The sequence below is a fragment of the Hippocampus guttulatus genome, chromosome 4, assembly GCF_054856545.1.
Source record: "Hippocampus guttulatus isolate MCC_2025c chromosome 4, RoL_Hgut_1.0, whole genome shotgun sequence".
In the NCBI taxonomy this organism is placed as follows: Eukaryota; Metazoa; Chordata; class Actinopteri; order Syngnathiformes; family Syngnathidae; genus Hippocampus; species Hippocampus guttulatus.
Genome location: NC_141264.1, coordinates 4162962 through 4179217, shown reverse-complemented (window position 1 = coordinate 4179217; position 16256 = coordinate 4162962). Strand labels below are relative to the sequence as shown.

The 16256-nt window shown below is 43.6% G+C and overlaps 1 protein-coding gene across 1 annotated transcript in view; it reads left to right on the top strand.

Moving 5' to 3' along the window:
* The window catches only part of smpd3 (sphingomyelin phosphodiesterase 3), a 77942-nt gene that overhangs the window by 26547 nt on the left and 35139 nt on the right, over positions 1 to 16256 (top strand). The window contains exons 2-4 of the mRNA XM_086109239.1: positions 7482 to 8116; positions 8937 to 9188; positions 9291 to 10443. Coding sequence (XP_085965365.1) covers positions 7815 to 8116; positions 8937 to 9188; positions 9291 to 10443 — 1707 coding nt within the window. The 5' untranslated portion in view covers positions 7482 to 7814. The remainder of the gene's footprint in view (positions 1 to 7481; positions 8117 to 8936; positions 9189 to 9290; positions 10444 to 16256) is intronic.

The following is a 16256-nucleotide window of genomic DNA, read 5'->3' as shown; positions in this document are numbered from 1 at the left end:
AGCAGGGGCGTCGTTATGTGAAGCACCACAAGTTAACCTGACACAACTGTTACCTCTTCTCTCACCCTGAGCAAAGCACGCAGAATCAGATTGGTTGTATGTCTGGACCACACTTGAAGGGGAAAACTCATAGACCATCCATCTATTTTCCGATCCGCTTATCCTCACAAGGGTCGCGGCATCCCAGCCATCTTCGAGCAGTAGGCGGGGGGACACCCTGAACCAGTTGCCAGCCAATCGCAGAGCACACACAGACGAACAACCATCCACGCTCACACTCAGACCTAGTGACAATTTAGAGTGTTCAATCAGCCTGCCATGCATGTTTTGGAATGTGGGAGGAAACCGGAGTACCCGGAGAAAACCCACCCAGGCATGGGGAGAAATTGTAAACTCCACACAGGGAGGCCGGAGCTGGAATTGAACACAGTACCTCTGTGCTGTGTGGTTGACGCGCGAATCACTGGACCACCGGGCTCCCTAAAAGTCCTCGTTTGTGTTTGAAATAAATCTTTTGTGACACTAATCCTGTAACTATTCCGATACATGCTGTATGTGCTGTATGTGTGTGTGTACGTGTGGGGTGTAGAGGTAATGTATTTGCATGCATGGTCTAAATCTTAGACAATGTAAATTAGACTCAAAGAAGTCGTAATCTCCTGTTGGGTTGTGTTTTCACAGTAGGCAGTCTGCTGTTAGCTGTTACAAATGGAGAAGCAATCAATAAGAAATAATGTACAATACACTGACAATATACTGCCAGTGCTGAGAGCAAAGGGATCTCTGTGGGTCAGGTTGGTGCATGTGTGTGTGTGTGTGTGTGTGTGTGTGTGTGTGTGTGTGTGTGTGTGTGTGTGTGAGTGCGTGTGTGCGCATGTGTGTGTGCATGCTGGGTCTGATGTACTGTGTGTGCTACAAGGGAATATGCATGTACAAATTCAGTGCAGGTCAGGTATTGATGGATTATTAAACCGAGAGTAATAACTGTCTGTCTCGGCCCATGCCTCAGTGTCCATGATTGAGGCGCATACACTGTCAAAAAATGTGGGGAGGCCTAAAACAGTCATTTTAGTTGAAGCCATTTCAAAATAGAAATGATTGACTAAAATGTGAGTTAGGACAACAAAGCAAGTAATTTGTTTGCCCCACAACAATTTGTTGAGTTAATTTGATTTATAGCTTTAAGGTGGTGGACATGACAAGAGACAATTAGCCCTGCAAACTCTGTTGAAAATACGACAAAGCCAATTTTTCAACTATTTTGTTGAATTCCACAACTTAAAATATTATCATAATTTGTTGCCTTGAAATTTTGAGTTCATTGTTTTTTTTTATTAATTTTTTTTAACAGTATGTTTTAATTAAACATTATTGTGAAGGAGGGGCTGAATGCTGCCTTGGTCTTCTGTTTTGGTGTGAAACAGTTTGTCAGGTCTGACTTTGTAGTGCCGATAAAAACAGTAAAAAGCTCTTTCTGGAATTTACCAGTTACACATAAAACATGAGCAGAATGCAGCCCGAGGCTGTCAAACTAATTTTTGATGTGGGCCATATCGTAATTATGGTTTCCCTTACAGGGTCGGTATAACTGTGAAAGCACCAAAATGTAAGTTCACCTCATATTATTTCAAAAACACAACAAATTGATGGATAACTCAATTAAAAATCAGAAGCTAATGAAACGTGTTCAGTGATTATTCATTGTATTCTGAAAGGGGACCCGGGAACAAAAAATCCTTTTTAAAGGCCGCTTCAATATTGTCTTGAGACATGTATTCTCTCTATGCTGTTGTGAAAGCGCTATATAAATCAGCATGTATTGTATTGTATTGTATTTACAAATTCTTCTTTTAAAGTTGTTGTTGTACATCATGATTTAAAAAGGTCAAATTCGCCAAATGGACATACAATATTTGAAATACAATTTGTCATCGTTATTTGTCATAACACAGAAAACAAGTGGAGAGCAGGATAAAAAGTGATACCCAAAATGTCTAAAATTTATGACTAACCCCAATGAAACACGAAAAACTACTAAATGTATTCATTTACTCTACGTTTGTGCATCTTTTTATGAATTCATTTACTTTTAATCACAGTGTAGCTGCATAAAACACTCTACATGTACATTTTGTATTGGTGATCAGCTCACTGGTAATCAACAATGTATCGTATGATAATCATTGACCAGATGCGGCTGCCTCAAGCCAGATGGGTGCCTCCTGTCCTGGTGTTTAGCACAGAGACAGATGATCAACTGACATCCATGTGGCGTCGAGCTCCACTGAACATTGATTGCTTTGGATTACACAGAACAAACATCAGCTCGGCACACAATCCACATTCATCCAAAAGTAGACACAGACGGTCAGGATGCACAAAAGCGCACACGCTAAGCTTTGCCAGACCGGGGCCAATATGGATTAATGCCCAAAGGGCTACTGGGTAATTGTGAGTCATGATTGTAATCTATTGGATGTGAGTGTAATAAGTACACGTCCAAGTCAACGGGATTGTCGAGCAAGTTGTCAAGTTGCTTCAAGAGTGATGATGGTTACAGAAACCTTGCAGTATATATAGCAAGACAGACCAAAAGTTAGATTGTGTCACTCCAAATACTGTTGTTGCTTGAGGGATTGTATCCCTTCAAGCTCTGTTTGTCGTGCAGCACTCTGCCTACACTGTTCCTACACTGTTCCTCTTATTGATGGTGTGATATGCGTTCATTCGCAATGTTATATAACCCCAGACTGAATCGTCAAAGAAGACTAAGGAGATACAAGATTTCAAGTGTCCGTTAGCTGCGGTGGGTTGGAGGCAAACCCCCCCCCCCCAAAAAAAAAAGCTGAGTGACTCAAGCAAGGAAGCAGACAAAGCAAGGCAGGAGTGAAGAGAAGATTTAAATAAATAAATTATTATTAATAATAATAATCATCATCATAAAACACATTTATTGCAAAAAGCCAAACAAAAATGCTAGTGTAAAAAAATGTAATAAGTACAAAACTGAGGAACTACGCTTAACAGAATAAGGAACAATGAGGACAGGCTCACCGCCACAGACAACACTTGCAACATATGACAGTGGTCAGAGACAGAGTCGCTCCTCTTCATGACTTAATGGCATTTGCAAAATGCTTTTCTGCATTTCCGCCAGCCATGGTTCTGGAATAAACAGCTATGTTTTACAGATAAAGCCATTCATTTAGATGAAAATGAATGAAAGAGTTTACATTTGCAGATTGTCTTATTGAGTCCTCTTGCCCTCGAAATTTCAAATGTGCAGGTCTCATGATTTTGTATTTTGCTTTTCTCAAGATTATTCTTGACATGTTAAATCAATTCCTTGTTGTTAGATTTCCACTTTTTTTTACGTATGTGAAAAGGGTTTTATTTTTATTTTTGCACAGAACATGAGCAGGATCGTTATCAGGCTCCTGCAGAGCTTACTGGTTAGCGGATCATGACATGTGTTGGAGGGAACCATGTAAAACATGCAGGATCTCAGCGTCCCTCGAGAACCGGAGTTGCCCACCCCTGATTTATAGAATGAACAATTGTGGCCCCAACACTGACCCTTGGGGGACATGACGAAGTATTTTAAGTTATACTCACCCAGCTTCACAAACTGCTGCTTTTTTTTTTCCAATAGCTCCTCATCCATTACACTGGTACCCCTCTTATCCCATTGTGCTCCAATTTACTGACCAATCTGTAATTCGTCCTCGCAAATGCTTTATGTAGATCACCAAACAGCTCTTCTGTAAATTTCTTCTCGTCAACGGAGCCCGTAATGATTTAAACGAGTTCTGTCAAGGCTAATGAAGTTGAACCGTTTGTTCTAGATCCATACTCACTATCAGAAAGTAATTTATGTTTTTCTATGAATTGATCTAATCTGTTTTTGAAGAGGTTTTCCAAAATGTTTTGTGCCTGCTTTATTTGAAATACTGGAACTCCAAATGCTGTTTCTGTTCTTCGTTTCTCTGGCTGTTTACGGCCTTCTATAAATATTTGCAGATAGCTAAAGTGCTCCCAGATACTGATGAAATTGTACCACAGTTCTCTACCTGCTCTCGTATCATATAAAAATTAATCTATTTTGGATGAGACATCAACCATGGGTGATGCATTGGAAAAAATACAGTCAAGAACTCGTATTTACTCTTCATTTGTTTTCCACCCTATTTATAATATGCCCCAAAGCTTTCCTGCTTTCTTGTCTTTTGGTACCATGCTGGCTGAGGAATTCTCCTCTCTGGGTTAGTTAAAAGTTGTCTGAAGTCTCCTTAAAGCTGGAGGGATTGATCCCATTTTTACTTGTAATGCTTAAATTGCAGATGCATTTCTGGATCCCAGACAAACTCTTATAGCTGATCTTTGGAATGCAGTACTTTTGTGTTTAAATTTGTTTTAGCAGCTGATCCATAAGCCACACAGACAGATCTTATCAAAACAACAAATTAAACATTTTATGGAAGCTTTCCACTCTTTTCTTTATCCTCAGTGCATCCATTCTCTGTCTCGCTTTTCCTCACTGAGGTCAATGATGTGCTTCGCCAAGAAGCGGAGTATACACTGTGGACTGATTGCTAGCCAATCGCAGCTCTTTTCTTTTCTCTTTAATACCATTTTTAAGTTCAACGTAGCACCACAACATTAAATGATATTCATTTCTTCCAACTCACTTCCATATACCGTATGGATTAGGGGTTACCAACGTGAATATCAGCCTAATATTTGACAGTGTGTGTGTGTGTGTGTGTGTGTGTGTGTGTGTGCGCGTGCTTGCATGTGAGGAAGGCAGAGAACAAATCCTCAACAGCACACTTTAGGAACATTTCAACACCAACATGGTGATAGGTGATTTTTGCCTTCTATAATTCTACACACATATTAAAGGTCATCATCATATGGCCAAATAAATGACATTCAAGTTTTCTAGTATCAGTACTTACATTTCAATTACATATTCGTTATAATGGTTTTCAACCACGTAATCACTTGATTTCCCGCAAAAAAGGTGCCATTTAGGGTACTACTTGATGATCCAGAGGCATAAGCAGGGGAGCTTTGAGGAAGAAAAAGTGATGACTATTCAATGGGCTAACAGAGGCTCGAGGAAAAGGTATTTCAATTTGTTGCAGTGACATGGAGGGGCCCAATGTTGTCAAGGTCCCCAAATCCCTCATGGCAACCCTGGGGATAACTCAAGGGATTTTTCTCTTAAATTGAGTCTGCCATTATACTCGTCCTGTCCATGAACTCAGCTTCTCGTTTTGAAGACTTATGGCTTCAATTCAGGCCTAGTGCAGCTACTGTATAAGTTTTGCTTTGTTTTTGTTTTTACATATCCTGTTCTTAGTGAAAGAGATGTACTGCCAGCAGACACATTTGATACTGTCTTCCACAAAGGGAGCCACAAATGTTGGGTTAAACCACAGGTGTCAACGTCAAGGCCCGGGGGCCAGATCTGGCACGCCAGATCTGGCACGCCACATCATTTTATGTGGCCCGCGAAAGCAGTTCAAGAATGTCAACTTCCATGACGCTTGCTCAAGTCTGAATCAAAATTTCGAATTCTCATATTTAATGTAATAATTAGAATGTTTGAACAATATATTATTCTTGATGATGCCATCTATGTGTTGTTCGCTGTGTATGTAATATGTGGATTTGGTTAAACATTGATATGGTTTCACAAAATTCACAGCCATAATGGCCCTCCAAAGGAATCCGGAACTACAATGTGTCCTGTGACAAAAATGAGTTTGACACCCCTGGGTTAAACCGTCACAGCAAACTTTTTTTTTTCTTTGGTACACAAGCCACTCCCTTGGCAGATGAAGCATGATTTCTGACAGCAAAGTGGAACAAGTTCACTTTTTGTCTTTTGTGCTGCAGAATTAACGAATCATGTGATGGAAATTACATGTGATGGAAATTATTTTTTCGTTGTTTTATTTTTTTAACTTGACAGACACAATTGAATAAATCAATCACATAATTTCAGTGTTTAAATATGATGCTAGATTTAAACACTGAAATTGCATTGTCCATCCATCCATCCATTTTCAACACCGAGAGCCCATCCCAGCTGACTTTGGGTGGAAGTCAGACTACAACCTGAACTGGTCGCCAGTCAGTCGCATGGCAAATGACCATTCACACCCACATTCACACACTCACTGAGTGGGACCCGTGGGACCCGTGTACCACTACACCATCAGCGACTACATTGCATTTTTGTTCAATAATTCCAGTTATAAACCTAGAATTGGATAAATTAATGAAGAAATCATGAATACTAAGTACCTTACAAAAATACAATACAATACAATACAATACATGCTGATTTATATAGCACTTTCACAACAGCGGCAGCTGTAACAAAGCGCTTAACAAAACAGTTAACATAAAGCAAAATAATAAACACAACACATAACATAAAACACGGACAGTCGTGCAGTCCTAACCACCCTTCCGTCACACACTTTGTTGTTTAAAGCAGTTTGAGATGAAAGAGGACAGAATCAAAGTGTCCTTTAACCAGTGGATCAGAGACGTCATGCTCAAAATGTGCACACGTCGGCTACAAGCTAAGTTTCAAAGTCAACAAGAAGCTGTAGCATCCATTGACGACAAAAAGGAGATTGGTTCACTTCTCCTGTCCCATGGAAATCCATTTAAATTCCAAGCGGCGACTCTCGGTTCCACATACGCATCGGCGCTCTGCGCCGACGCTCCTCTCTCCACATCCTCAACTTCAGCAGCCATCCATCCAGCCGCACCAACGCCGACTCCCCAACAGTGCCGACATCTCCACTGAACAAAACGGGGTTGCGAAAAATGCTGCCCATTACAAGCGCAAAAAACACAAGCGCCCCAGGTCTGTCCAGCACCGACAGTCAATGGTGCCGACATTCCTCCCAATCAAAATCTGTGCTGGTACAGGCGTGCTGCAGAGAAGGCGCAACCACCAAGCACAGATACTTCTCCTTTGACGAATGTCGTGGCCAAAAAACGCTGAAAATGGTCCATATCAGGTCCACACGATGATACAACAAACAATATGTGACAAAACAAAAAGACAAAAACAAAAAAAAGAACAAAAAAGCAAGGCTCTTGAAGAGCACTCGCCGAAGGCTGCCTACTCGGGCGCCACCTTGGAAAAAATAAATAAATAAATAAATAAATATAAATAAAATAGATACAACAATCCTATTTTTCAGTTGTTATTTGGAGAGCTGAAAATTGCTACATATTTACACACACACAAACACACACACACACACACACACTTGCATACATATGTACATGTATGGTACACTACAAAACGGAATGTTCTGATTCCCTGTTACGACCAAAAAACACACACAGAATTAATTTTTAAATGCAGAAAAAATATTAATTATGTCATTTACCCCCCGCCCCCTCTCTGGTTTTCTCTCTTGCTCTCTCTCTCTGCTATCAATTTGTAGGTCCTGAGAAAATGGTGATGTTAAGTGGCTTCCTCATGAGGTCACCGGAGCCCTTGCAAGAATAAATCCATCGTCAAGGAAAACAATCCTATCATGGCCACCTCCCGCTACCAGACTAAACTAACTTCTGTGCATGGTATAAATGCCGAAGACGACCTATGAACATTAAAGTCCAAATCATGTAGTACAGCTTTTACCAATATAAAGGCACATTTCAAGATTTTTGTTGGCTTTTACTCTTTCAGATCGATGCTTGGGTAAAGAACTAATTATTTTGTAGTCATTATCAGAGTATGAGAATAAAGTGAAAGAAGTTTGTAATTAGAGAGAGAGATGGTCCTCCACATCACCCCTTACTCCAGTTCCTGTCTTCACTTCCTGGATGGCTTGTCATGGAGCCTGGTGTTCCCCTGTTACTGGCTCCTGGATCAGCTCCTGGCCTCCTGCCTGGCTACTTCACTCGAGAAGCGCCAGCGTTCTCAGGACCCGTGCTCCCTCCTCACTTTGTGTGTCCTAATAATGGCGCCTCTTTACTTGCTCCTGCTCCTCGCCTCTCTGCCTTTCGCTCTGCTGGGCTTTGTCATCTGGGCTCCTCTGCAGGCCATCCGTCAACCCTACCTGTACACCTACCACAGGTATGGAATATGTGCACATTTAGTGTATTGTAAGTTGTCTCTGTCACACATTTCTCCCTTAGTGTTGCTCTCCATTTCTATTTCGACAAATTGGTCAACTGCTTAAATACAGAGTGACACAATAACATCGGTATTTTGTAATACTACATCCACTGCGTCGCGTGACTTGCATATCAACTAATTGTGAACCCCATAACATTTTTCAAGTCAAGTACCCTATTTATGTTCCTCTCAGCTCGTTATAATAGTTTACAAGGTAAAAGGATGTACCAAAAACCTTCGATTTTGTATGATCACTGTGACATTGCTGGTTTAAATTAATCTCTTCAGCATTCCAATGCAACTCGCTAATTTAGTCAACGAATTTGGAGCGACAGGCAACAGCAACATTATTTTATTTTGTATTAATCTTTGTGAAACAAGTTCATTATGCAGAGGTCTTAGCAATTGGATTGTTAGAACAAAGTAACAGTCCTGGGCTTGTGTTCACTGTTCTGTGACTGTGACTGTTTAATCGAGGTAAGCAATTGGTGCAAAATGCTTGCCAATAAAGTTTTTCAATCTTTAATATTTTAAAAACAATGTAATTAATTTGTTGTTGTTTATCAACAGTGCTCGTACTGAATGGAGGACAATGCAAAAAAAAATCAAATTTTTATGAAATGTCAAAATTCAACAAATGACGCATCAGCCTTGATTTGAACTTTTACTAGAAAAGTGAGTCAACAAAAAAGTATTTAGTATAGTATTTGTGGGATACTGTAAAGGTTATAAGATCAAACCTGTGGTTTGTTGATTTAGTTGTCCCTGTCTTGTGCAGACTAGAAAAGCGCCAAGCTGAGCAAGACGATGCTGCACCAGGGTTTGTTGGGGTCAGGGACTGGAGACCTCAGGGCAAGAGCTTCTGTTTCTGCAGCGCCAACGTTTGCCTACTGCCCGACTCTCTGGCCAGGTTCAACAACCTATCGGACACTCAGAGGAGAGCACGGGAAGTGGGCAAGAGGATCAGAAATGGTGCCGGTCGACCTCAGATTAAAATCTACATTGATTCACCAACCAACACTTCCATCAGGTATGTAGACAATCTCAGGTTTACTTTTACAGAAAAGTAAGTTATGTGTCTAAGATGCACTGATGTCTGTCATTCTTTCTCTTGGTGTGTCTCAACCATTAGTGCGGCCTCCTTCAGCAGCCTACCGACAGGTTTTCGTCGTACCTCTTCCTTGGACCAGCGGCCAGATCAGACACACATTGTGAATGGCCCAGCAGACACTGAAAATGAGCCACTCGCCGAGTGTCCCATTCATCCTGCTGGCGGTACAGACTGCCCGGTTCATCCATCTACAGTAGTGCACGGAACCTCTGAATGCCCCCTTCACTCAGATGCAGAAAACACAACACTGGACTGCCCCCTACACTGTGTGGAGACCAACAACAGCTCAGACTGCCCTTTACACGCTTTGGTGCAGGTTCCAGAATGTCCAATGCATTCTACAGGGGCACATAGTGGCCCCGGTAATCACGACTGCCCCATGCACGGAAAAGAGACACATGCTAATAATGACTGCCCCATGCACGGAAAGGAGACACATGCTAATCAAGACTGCCCCATGCACGGAAAGGAGACACATGCTAATCATGACTGCCCCATGCACGGAAAGGAGACACATGCTAATCATGACTGCCCCACGCACGGAAAAGAGACACATGCTAATCATGACTGCCCCACGCACGGAAAGGAAACACAGGCTAAAACCTCACCAGAGTGTCCACTTCACACCTCAGGTGTTCAAATCAGCATCAGTGCCCCTGAGCCAGACCCCCATCCGGAGGAGGCAGAGACAAGGAACCATCAGTCAGGGGAGCGGGCAGGAGTAGATGTGGGCAGCATGACTGCCTCAAGAGAATCTCTCGCTCGGTACCAAGGAAGCGATGGTTGCGTAATGATATCTTCGAACAACACCCTTTCTCACGTGCCTCGCACCTCAATATTTAAACGCCCCGGTAGAAAGCGCCGTCACGGAGATGAGGCATTCGATCATGACATTTCTGCATTTTTTCCTGCCAACTTGGATTTCCTTGCCCTTCAGGAAGTGTTTGACCATAGTTCAACAACACGACTGCGGCAGCAATTACATCGCTACTTTCCTTATGTGCTGAGTGATGTTGGGCGGTATGGCTGGAAGGGATGTTGTTCCAGGTTCAAATTCCTCAACAGTGGCCTGCTGCTGGCTAGTCGCTACCCAATTCTGGATGCACGCTATGAGTGTTTCCCCAATGGAAGAGGAGAGGATGCACTGGCAGCCAAAGGAGCCCTCTTTGCCAAGGTCAGAGGTTTTATTCTCTTGTACATTTTCTTTTAGCTCTGGTGTAGTGTTAGTGTTGTGTTTGCTGTCATATCCGCTTTGATTAGTTGGTTGTATAAACGTTGGTTGTATAAAAGTTGGATATGAAGGAAAATCTCTTTGGAGATGTAGCAGAAATTTTAGTTTCCACAATAAGAAAAATTCTTACCTCAGCTACTGCAAAGTAATAATGTCCCGTAATCCATTTTCTGTAACATTTTTCCTGATTAGAGTTGCATGAAAGCTAGAGCCCATCCCAGATCATTTTGGGTGGGAGGCGGGCTCCCCCTTGGACTGGTCGTCAGGACCAAGACAAAGCAAAACATGTAATACCAGTACAAAGTTGAGGCATAATTTTTATTGTAATAGCTAAATTCAGAAATTTGATCAGTCTGCTGGCCTTAATTTGATGGTACAGAGGCGGGCTACCCGTGGACTGGTCGTCAGGACCAAGACGAAGCAAAACATGTACAGTCATACCTTGGTTTTCGAACATCTCTGTTCTCGACCAGAAAATTTGAGATTTTTACGCCTCAGATTATGACCAAAACTTGGTTTTCAACCAAACTACGCAAACCTGAATACGCCACTCGACTCCTCTCGGCTTCCGGTTTTCGACCAAACTGAGCAAATCCGAATACGCCACTTGACTACTCTCGGCTTCCTTACACGAGGAAGCATCACTTCCTTGTGTAAGGAAGCCAAGAGTACCGGTAGTCATTTTTTTACTTCCTCCTTACACGAGGAAGCATCACTTCCTCATGTAAGGAGGAAGTAAAAAATGACCCCCCCCCCCCCCAAAAAAAAACATGTCGCTTTGGTTTATGTGTGTACAAGGTAACATTGTTAAATTGCATATTTTCTTTGTACATAAAGACTCTTCATTCTCTTGGCAAGTCATGATAAATTTGATTTGCTCCCTGACCAAGTTCGGACCTGAATCGGACCTGTACTTCTACGTTAAATTCAAATTTCCCTTGCTCCCAAGTCTCCAAGCCTACTCCTTTTTTGTCTTGGTCTGGACAGTAAAGCAAGCTAGCTGTGTTGTGTGTACGTACCTTTGGCCCCAAATATTGCAATGATATTGTTGTCCCACATTGCTTTTATTTCATCACGCTGTGTGAATGGAAACTGCATTGACTCTCTGGAAATGCGTCGCCAGAAAAGCTCGACATGTGTTTAGTCTGACTGTAGCATTAGTCTTCGTCGACACACGTGGACGTCAGTTTTGGCCTCCTGTTCCTCCCACCAAATGTTTTCACTGTGCATTGGTGTCCATGCGAGATCGTAAGCTACAGGTGTGCACATGAAGCCACTGTGTACCATTCCAGTATTTTGGTGCTGCGCCATGATAACTGTTGCAGTGTGTTTGATTGTACCATTCAATGATAAATGCTACTCCCCATTTTTTTTCCACTTCACTCGAGGGGTGCCATATCTGAAGCTCACTTGTAACTCAAATTGTGTCTCACTACCAGGGTTTGACGTTTTTTGGGGGTTTTTTTGCTCACCAGCCATTGTGGCTTGTGGTTTCCCAGAGTCACTTGCCTTCGGTATTTTCACGAGCAACAATTTCATTCATGTCACTAGAAAATAGGTGTCATGCGCAATCACATTCTGCATTCTGTAGAACAGGTCAGCGATAAAGATAAAGGCAAAGAAAAACAAAGGAAAAAAGGGTGTTATAATAATACAAATAATAATTTGTTGCGGGTACATTGAGTCTGAATGGACCATGTTCCGCGCCTCTATTGTTGAGGCGGCCAATCTGAGTTGTGGCCGTAATGTGGTTGGTGCCTGTCGTGGCGGCAACCCTCGTACTCGCTGGTGGACACCAGCAGTAAGGGATGCCGTCAAGCTGAAGAAGGAGTCCTATCGAGCCTTTATGGCCTGTGGGACCCCAGAGGCAGCTGACGGGTATCGACTGGCTAAGCGGAACGCAGCTTCAGTGGTCACCGAGGCAAAAACCCAGGCGTGTGAAGAGTTTGGTGAGGCCATGGAAGCCGACTTCCGGACGGCTTCGAGGAAATTCTGGTCCACCATCCGACATCTCAGGAGGGGGAAGCAGTGCACCACTAACACTGTGTACAGTGGGGATGGGGTGCTGCTGACTTCGACTCGGGACGTTGTGAACCGGTGGGCAGAGTACTTCGTAGATCTCCTCAACTCCACCTTGGAGGAAGCAGAGTCTGAGAACCCTGAGGTGGGCTCTACTATCTCTCTGGCTGAAGTCACTGATGTGGTTAAAAAGCTCCTCGGTGGCAAGGCCCCAGGGGTGAGTGAGATCCGCCCGGAGTTCCTCAAGGCTCTGGATGCTGTGGGGCTGTCCTGGTTGGCACGCCTCTGCAGCATCGCGTGGTCATCGGAGAGAGTGCCTCTGGATTGGCAGACTGGGGTGGTGGTCCCTCTTTTTAAAAAGGGGGACCGGAGGTGTGTTCCGACTACAGAGGGATCACACTCCTCAGCCTCCCTGGTAAGGTCTATTCAGGGGTGCTGGAGAGGAGGGTCCGTCAGGAAGTCGAGCCTCAGATTGAGGAGGAGCAGTGTGGTTTTCGTCCCGGCCGTGGAACTGTGGACTAGCTCTACACCCTTCGCAGGGTCCTCCAGGGTACATGGGAACTTGCCCAACCAGTCTGCATGTGTTTTGTGGACTTGGAGAAGGCGTTTGACCGTGTCCCTCAGGAGGTTCTGTGGGGGGTGCTTCGGGAGTATGGGGTACCGAGCCCCCTGATACGGGCTGATCAGTCCCTTTACTGCCGATGTCAGAGTTTGGTTCGCATTGCCGGCAATAAGTCGGAATTATTTCCAGTCAGGGTTGGACTCCGTCAAGGCTGCCCTTTGTCGCCGATTCTGTTCATCACCTTTATGGACAGAATTTCGAGTCGCAGCCAAAGCGTTGAGGGGGTCCGTTTTGGTGCCCTCAGTATTGCATCTCTGCTTTTTGCAGATAATGTGGTACTGTTGGCTCCTTCAAGCAGGGCTCTCCAACTCTCACTGGAGCGTTTCGCAGCTGAGTGTGAAGCGGTTGGGATGAAGATCAGCACCTCCAAGTCTGAAACCATGATCCTCAGTCGGAAAAGGGTGGAGTGCCCTCTCCGGGTCAGGGAGGAGATCTTTCCCCAAGTGGAGGAGTTTAAGTACAAGGGTGACCCAAAAAGATGCGTACCCATGAAAATTTCAATTGTGAGTTTGATTAAAAAGCTATTTATTTCAAATTACAACCACACATTATTCAGTTTATGGAAGACCATTCACCAGAGTTTCAGCTATTTCTGTCATTTTTTAGTCAATTTATGGCTTTCCCAAGATGTGTTCCAAATGTCCACCATTCCGTTGCAAGCAAACCTGTACTCGTCTGACAAAGTTGTCAATCACTTTTACACACTCCTCTTTCGGGATGGCTCTTATTTTTGCTGTGATGGCATCCATAGGTTCACCTTTCACGTCCTGCAACAGAAAAGACATTCGTTAAAAAATGGATTTTTTTATTGAATAAAATATGGGTACGCATCTTTTTGGGTCACCCTCTTGGGGTCTTGTTCACGGGTGAGGGCAGGAGGGAGCGAGAGATCGACAGGCGGATCGGTGCAGCGTCTGCTGTGATGCAGACGTTGTATCGGTCGTGGTAAAGAAGGAGCTGAGCGAAAGGGCCAAGCTCTCAATTTACCGGTCGATCTACGTCCCAACCCTCAGCTATGGTCACGAGGTATGGGTCGTGACCGAAAGAACGAGATCCCGGATACAAGCGGCCGAAATGAGTTTTCTCCGCAGGGTGTGCATGCTCTCCCTTAGAGATAAGGTGAGAAGCTCGGTCATCTGGGAGGGCCTCAGAGTAGAGCCGCTTCTCCTCCACATCGAGGGGAGCCAGATGAGGTGGCTCGGGCATATAATTAGGATGCCTCCTGGACGCCTCCCTGGTGAGGTGTTCCGGGCATGTCCCAAGGGCAGGAGACCCCGGGGACGACCCAGGACACGCTGGAGAGACTACATCACCCAGCTGGCCTGGGAATGCCTCGGGATCCGCCAGGAAGAGCTCGAAGAAGTGGCTGGGGAGAGGGAAGTCTGGGCTTCCCTCCTAAAGCTGCTGCCCCCGGATAAGCGGTGGAAAATGGATGGATGGATGGATGGAAGGATGGATAATAATTTGTATGTAGTCACATCACATCCAAACAAAGTACCATACAGACATCTCATCATTTGATCATCAGATTAAAGTTGATCATTTACATCAATATACTGTATGTGAATTTCAAAGTGGCTGTCGTGGGAGTGGCAATGTCAGCATACAATACAATACACATTAGCTGAAATTCACCCTCATCAGCAGGTGTTAAAGTCAAGTTCCGTCACGACACGAAGCACAAAAATCTAAATCACACAATGGCTCGTCAAAGAAACTTGAGGTAGCTGTAAATCAATGTTCCACTGCATTATTCCATGTCAGTTTGATTGATCTACTGCCTTCCTACACCCAGACAAAAATGTGGTTGAGGTTGCACGTATCAGTCCACTGCTCTCACCAAAAAAGCCATGTAGGACTTTTAACTTGGTTTCGACAATGTTTTCAATAGACTTTAATTATTAGAATAACTCTCTTGCCTATGAAGAAGGGGCACGATTTTCTGCGCATGTCTGAGCTCTGAAGCATTCTTACTTGATTGTAATTCAACGTTTCACACCAGTCCACAGTAGATTCCTCGATAGACAATCAGAAACCTCTCCATTCTTTTATTCAGAGAAATTTAGTCATGTTTCCCTTTGCGGTCAGAAGCAATGCAGGATGTTTTTACTTAACCACTGCACTTCGTGCGAGAGTGCATCAGTGGCTACAGCATTAAGGAAGAGTAGATTTGACATGACATGAATTGCAGTAGTCTTAATGAGTTGAGGAACCATTTCGAAAGTTGTGTTGCATAAGCACGAGGAGCGCTGTCTTGATGGCACGACAACCAGAGCATGAATGTGGCATCAAGCTGAAAGATGGAAATGTCTTCCTTCTTCATTTGGATTAGCCTTTCTGTATTCAAACAAAATATACACTTTCTCCAAAAGTAGTAAATGTAAAGTATAATGACACCTTTTGGAAGATGTACTCGAAGGCTTAAGGAGATGATGGAGGGGGAGGAGAAGGAAGAGGAGGATTTTATATCATGGGGCCGTGAGGGTCTTCGTCGTCGCTGGAATGGGCTTCAAGAGTTACTTCCTCCTCCGTAACATCAATGAAGGAAGAAGTTGAGGGTTGACGAGTATCTTCCTTGGAGGGTGTACTAGAAACTGGCCGAAAGAAGCGATCTAACGACGATTGCACATTTTTCTTCTTTTTCTCATCATAAATGATGCAGTAGCACTGTATGGCATAATTCATTTGATTTGCAACCTTTGTGTAACGTTCAATATTTGGGTCTTGCTGCTCGAAGAGTGCGATCGCTTTATCTATGAGCGAAAACCCCTCGGCCAAGAGTTCCGTCTCGAATTTCTTCATGGGGACAGGCGTTTCCTCCTCCTCTCACAGTGCCTCACGTCGGTATTAGCGGCGGAAAGAAGCACTACTCGGAAAAAGGCGCGAAATACAAAATCTAACTTACAGCATCTCTGTCCGAACATTTTTCGACATACCCGCAAAAACGTTCGTATGTACCGTTGTTCGTAACTCGAATGTTCGTAAGTCGGGGAGCGTCTGTACACCTTTGCATGACACTGCATCCTTATTAACGTATAAGAGAATAAAAAAAACAAAGAAATATGGACCAGCTTTATGGACCAACTTACAACAAAGAATAGCTTTAGTAACTGGA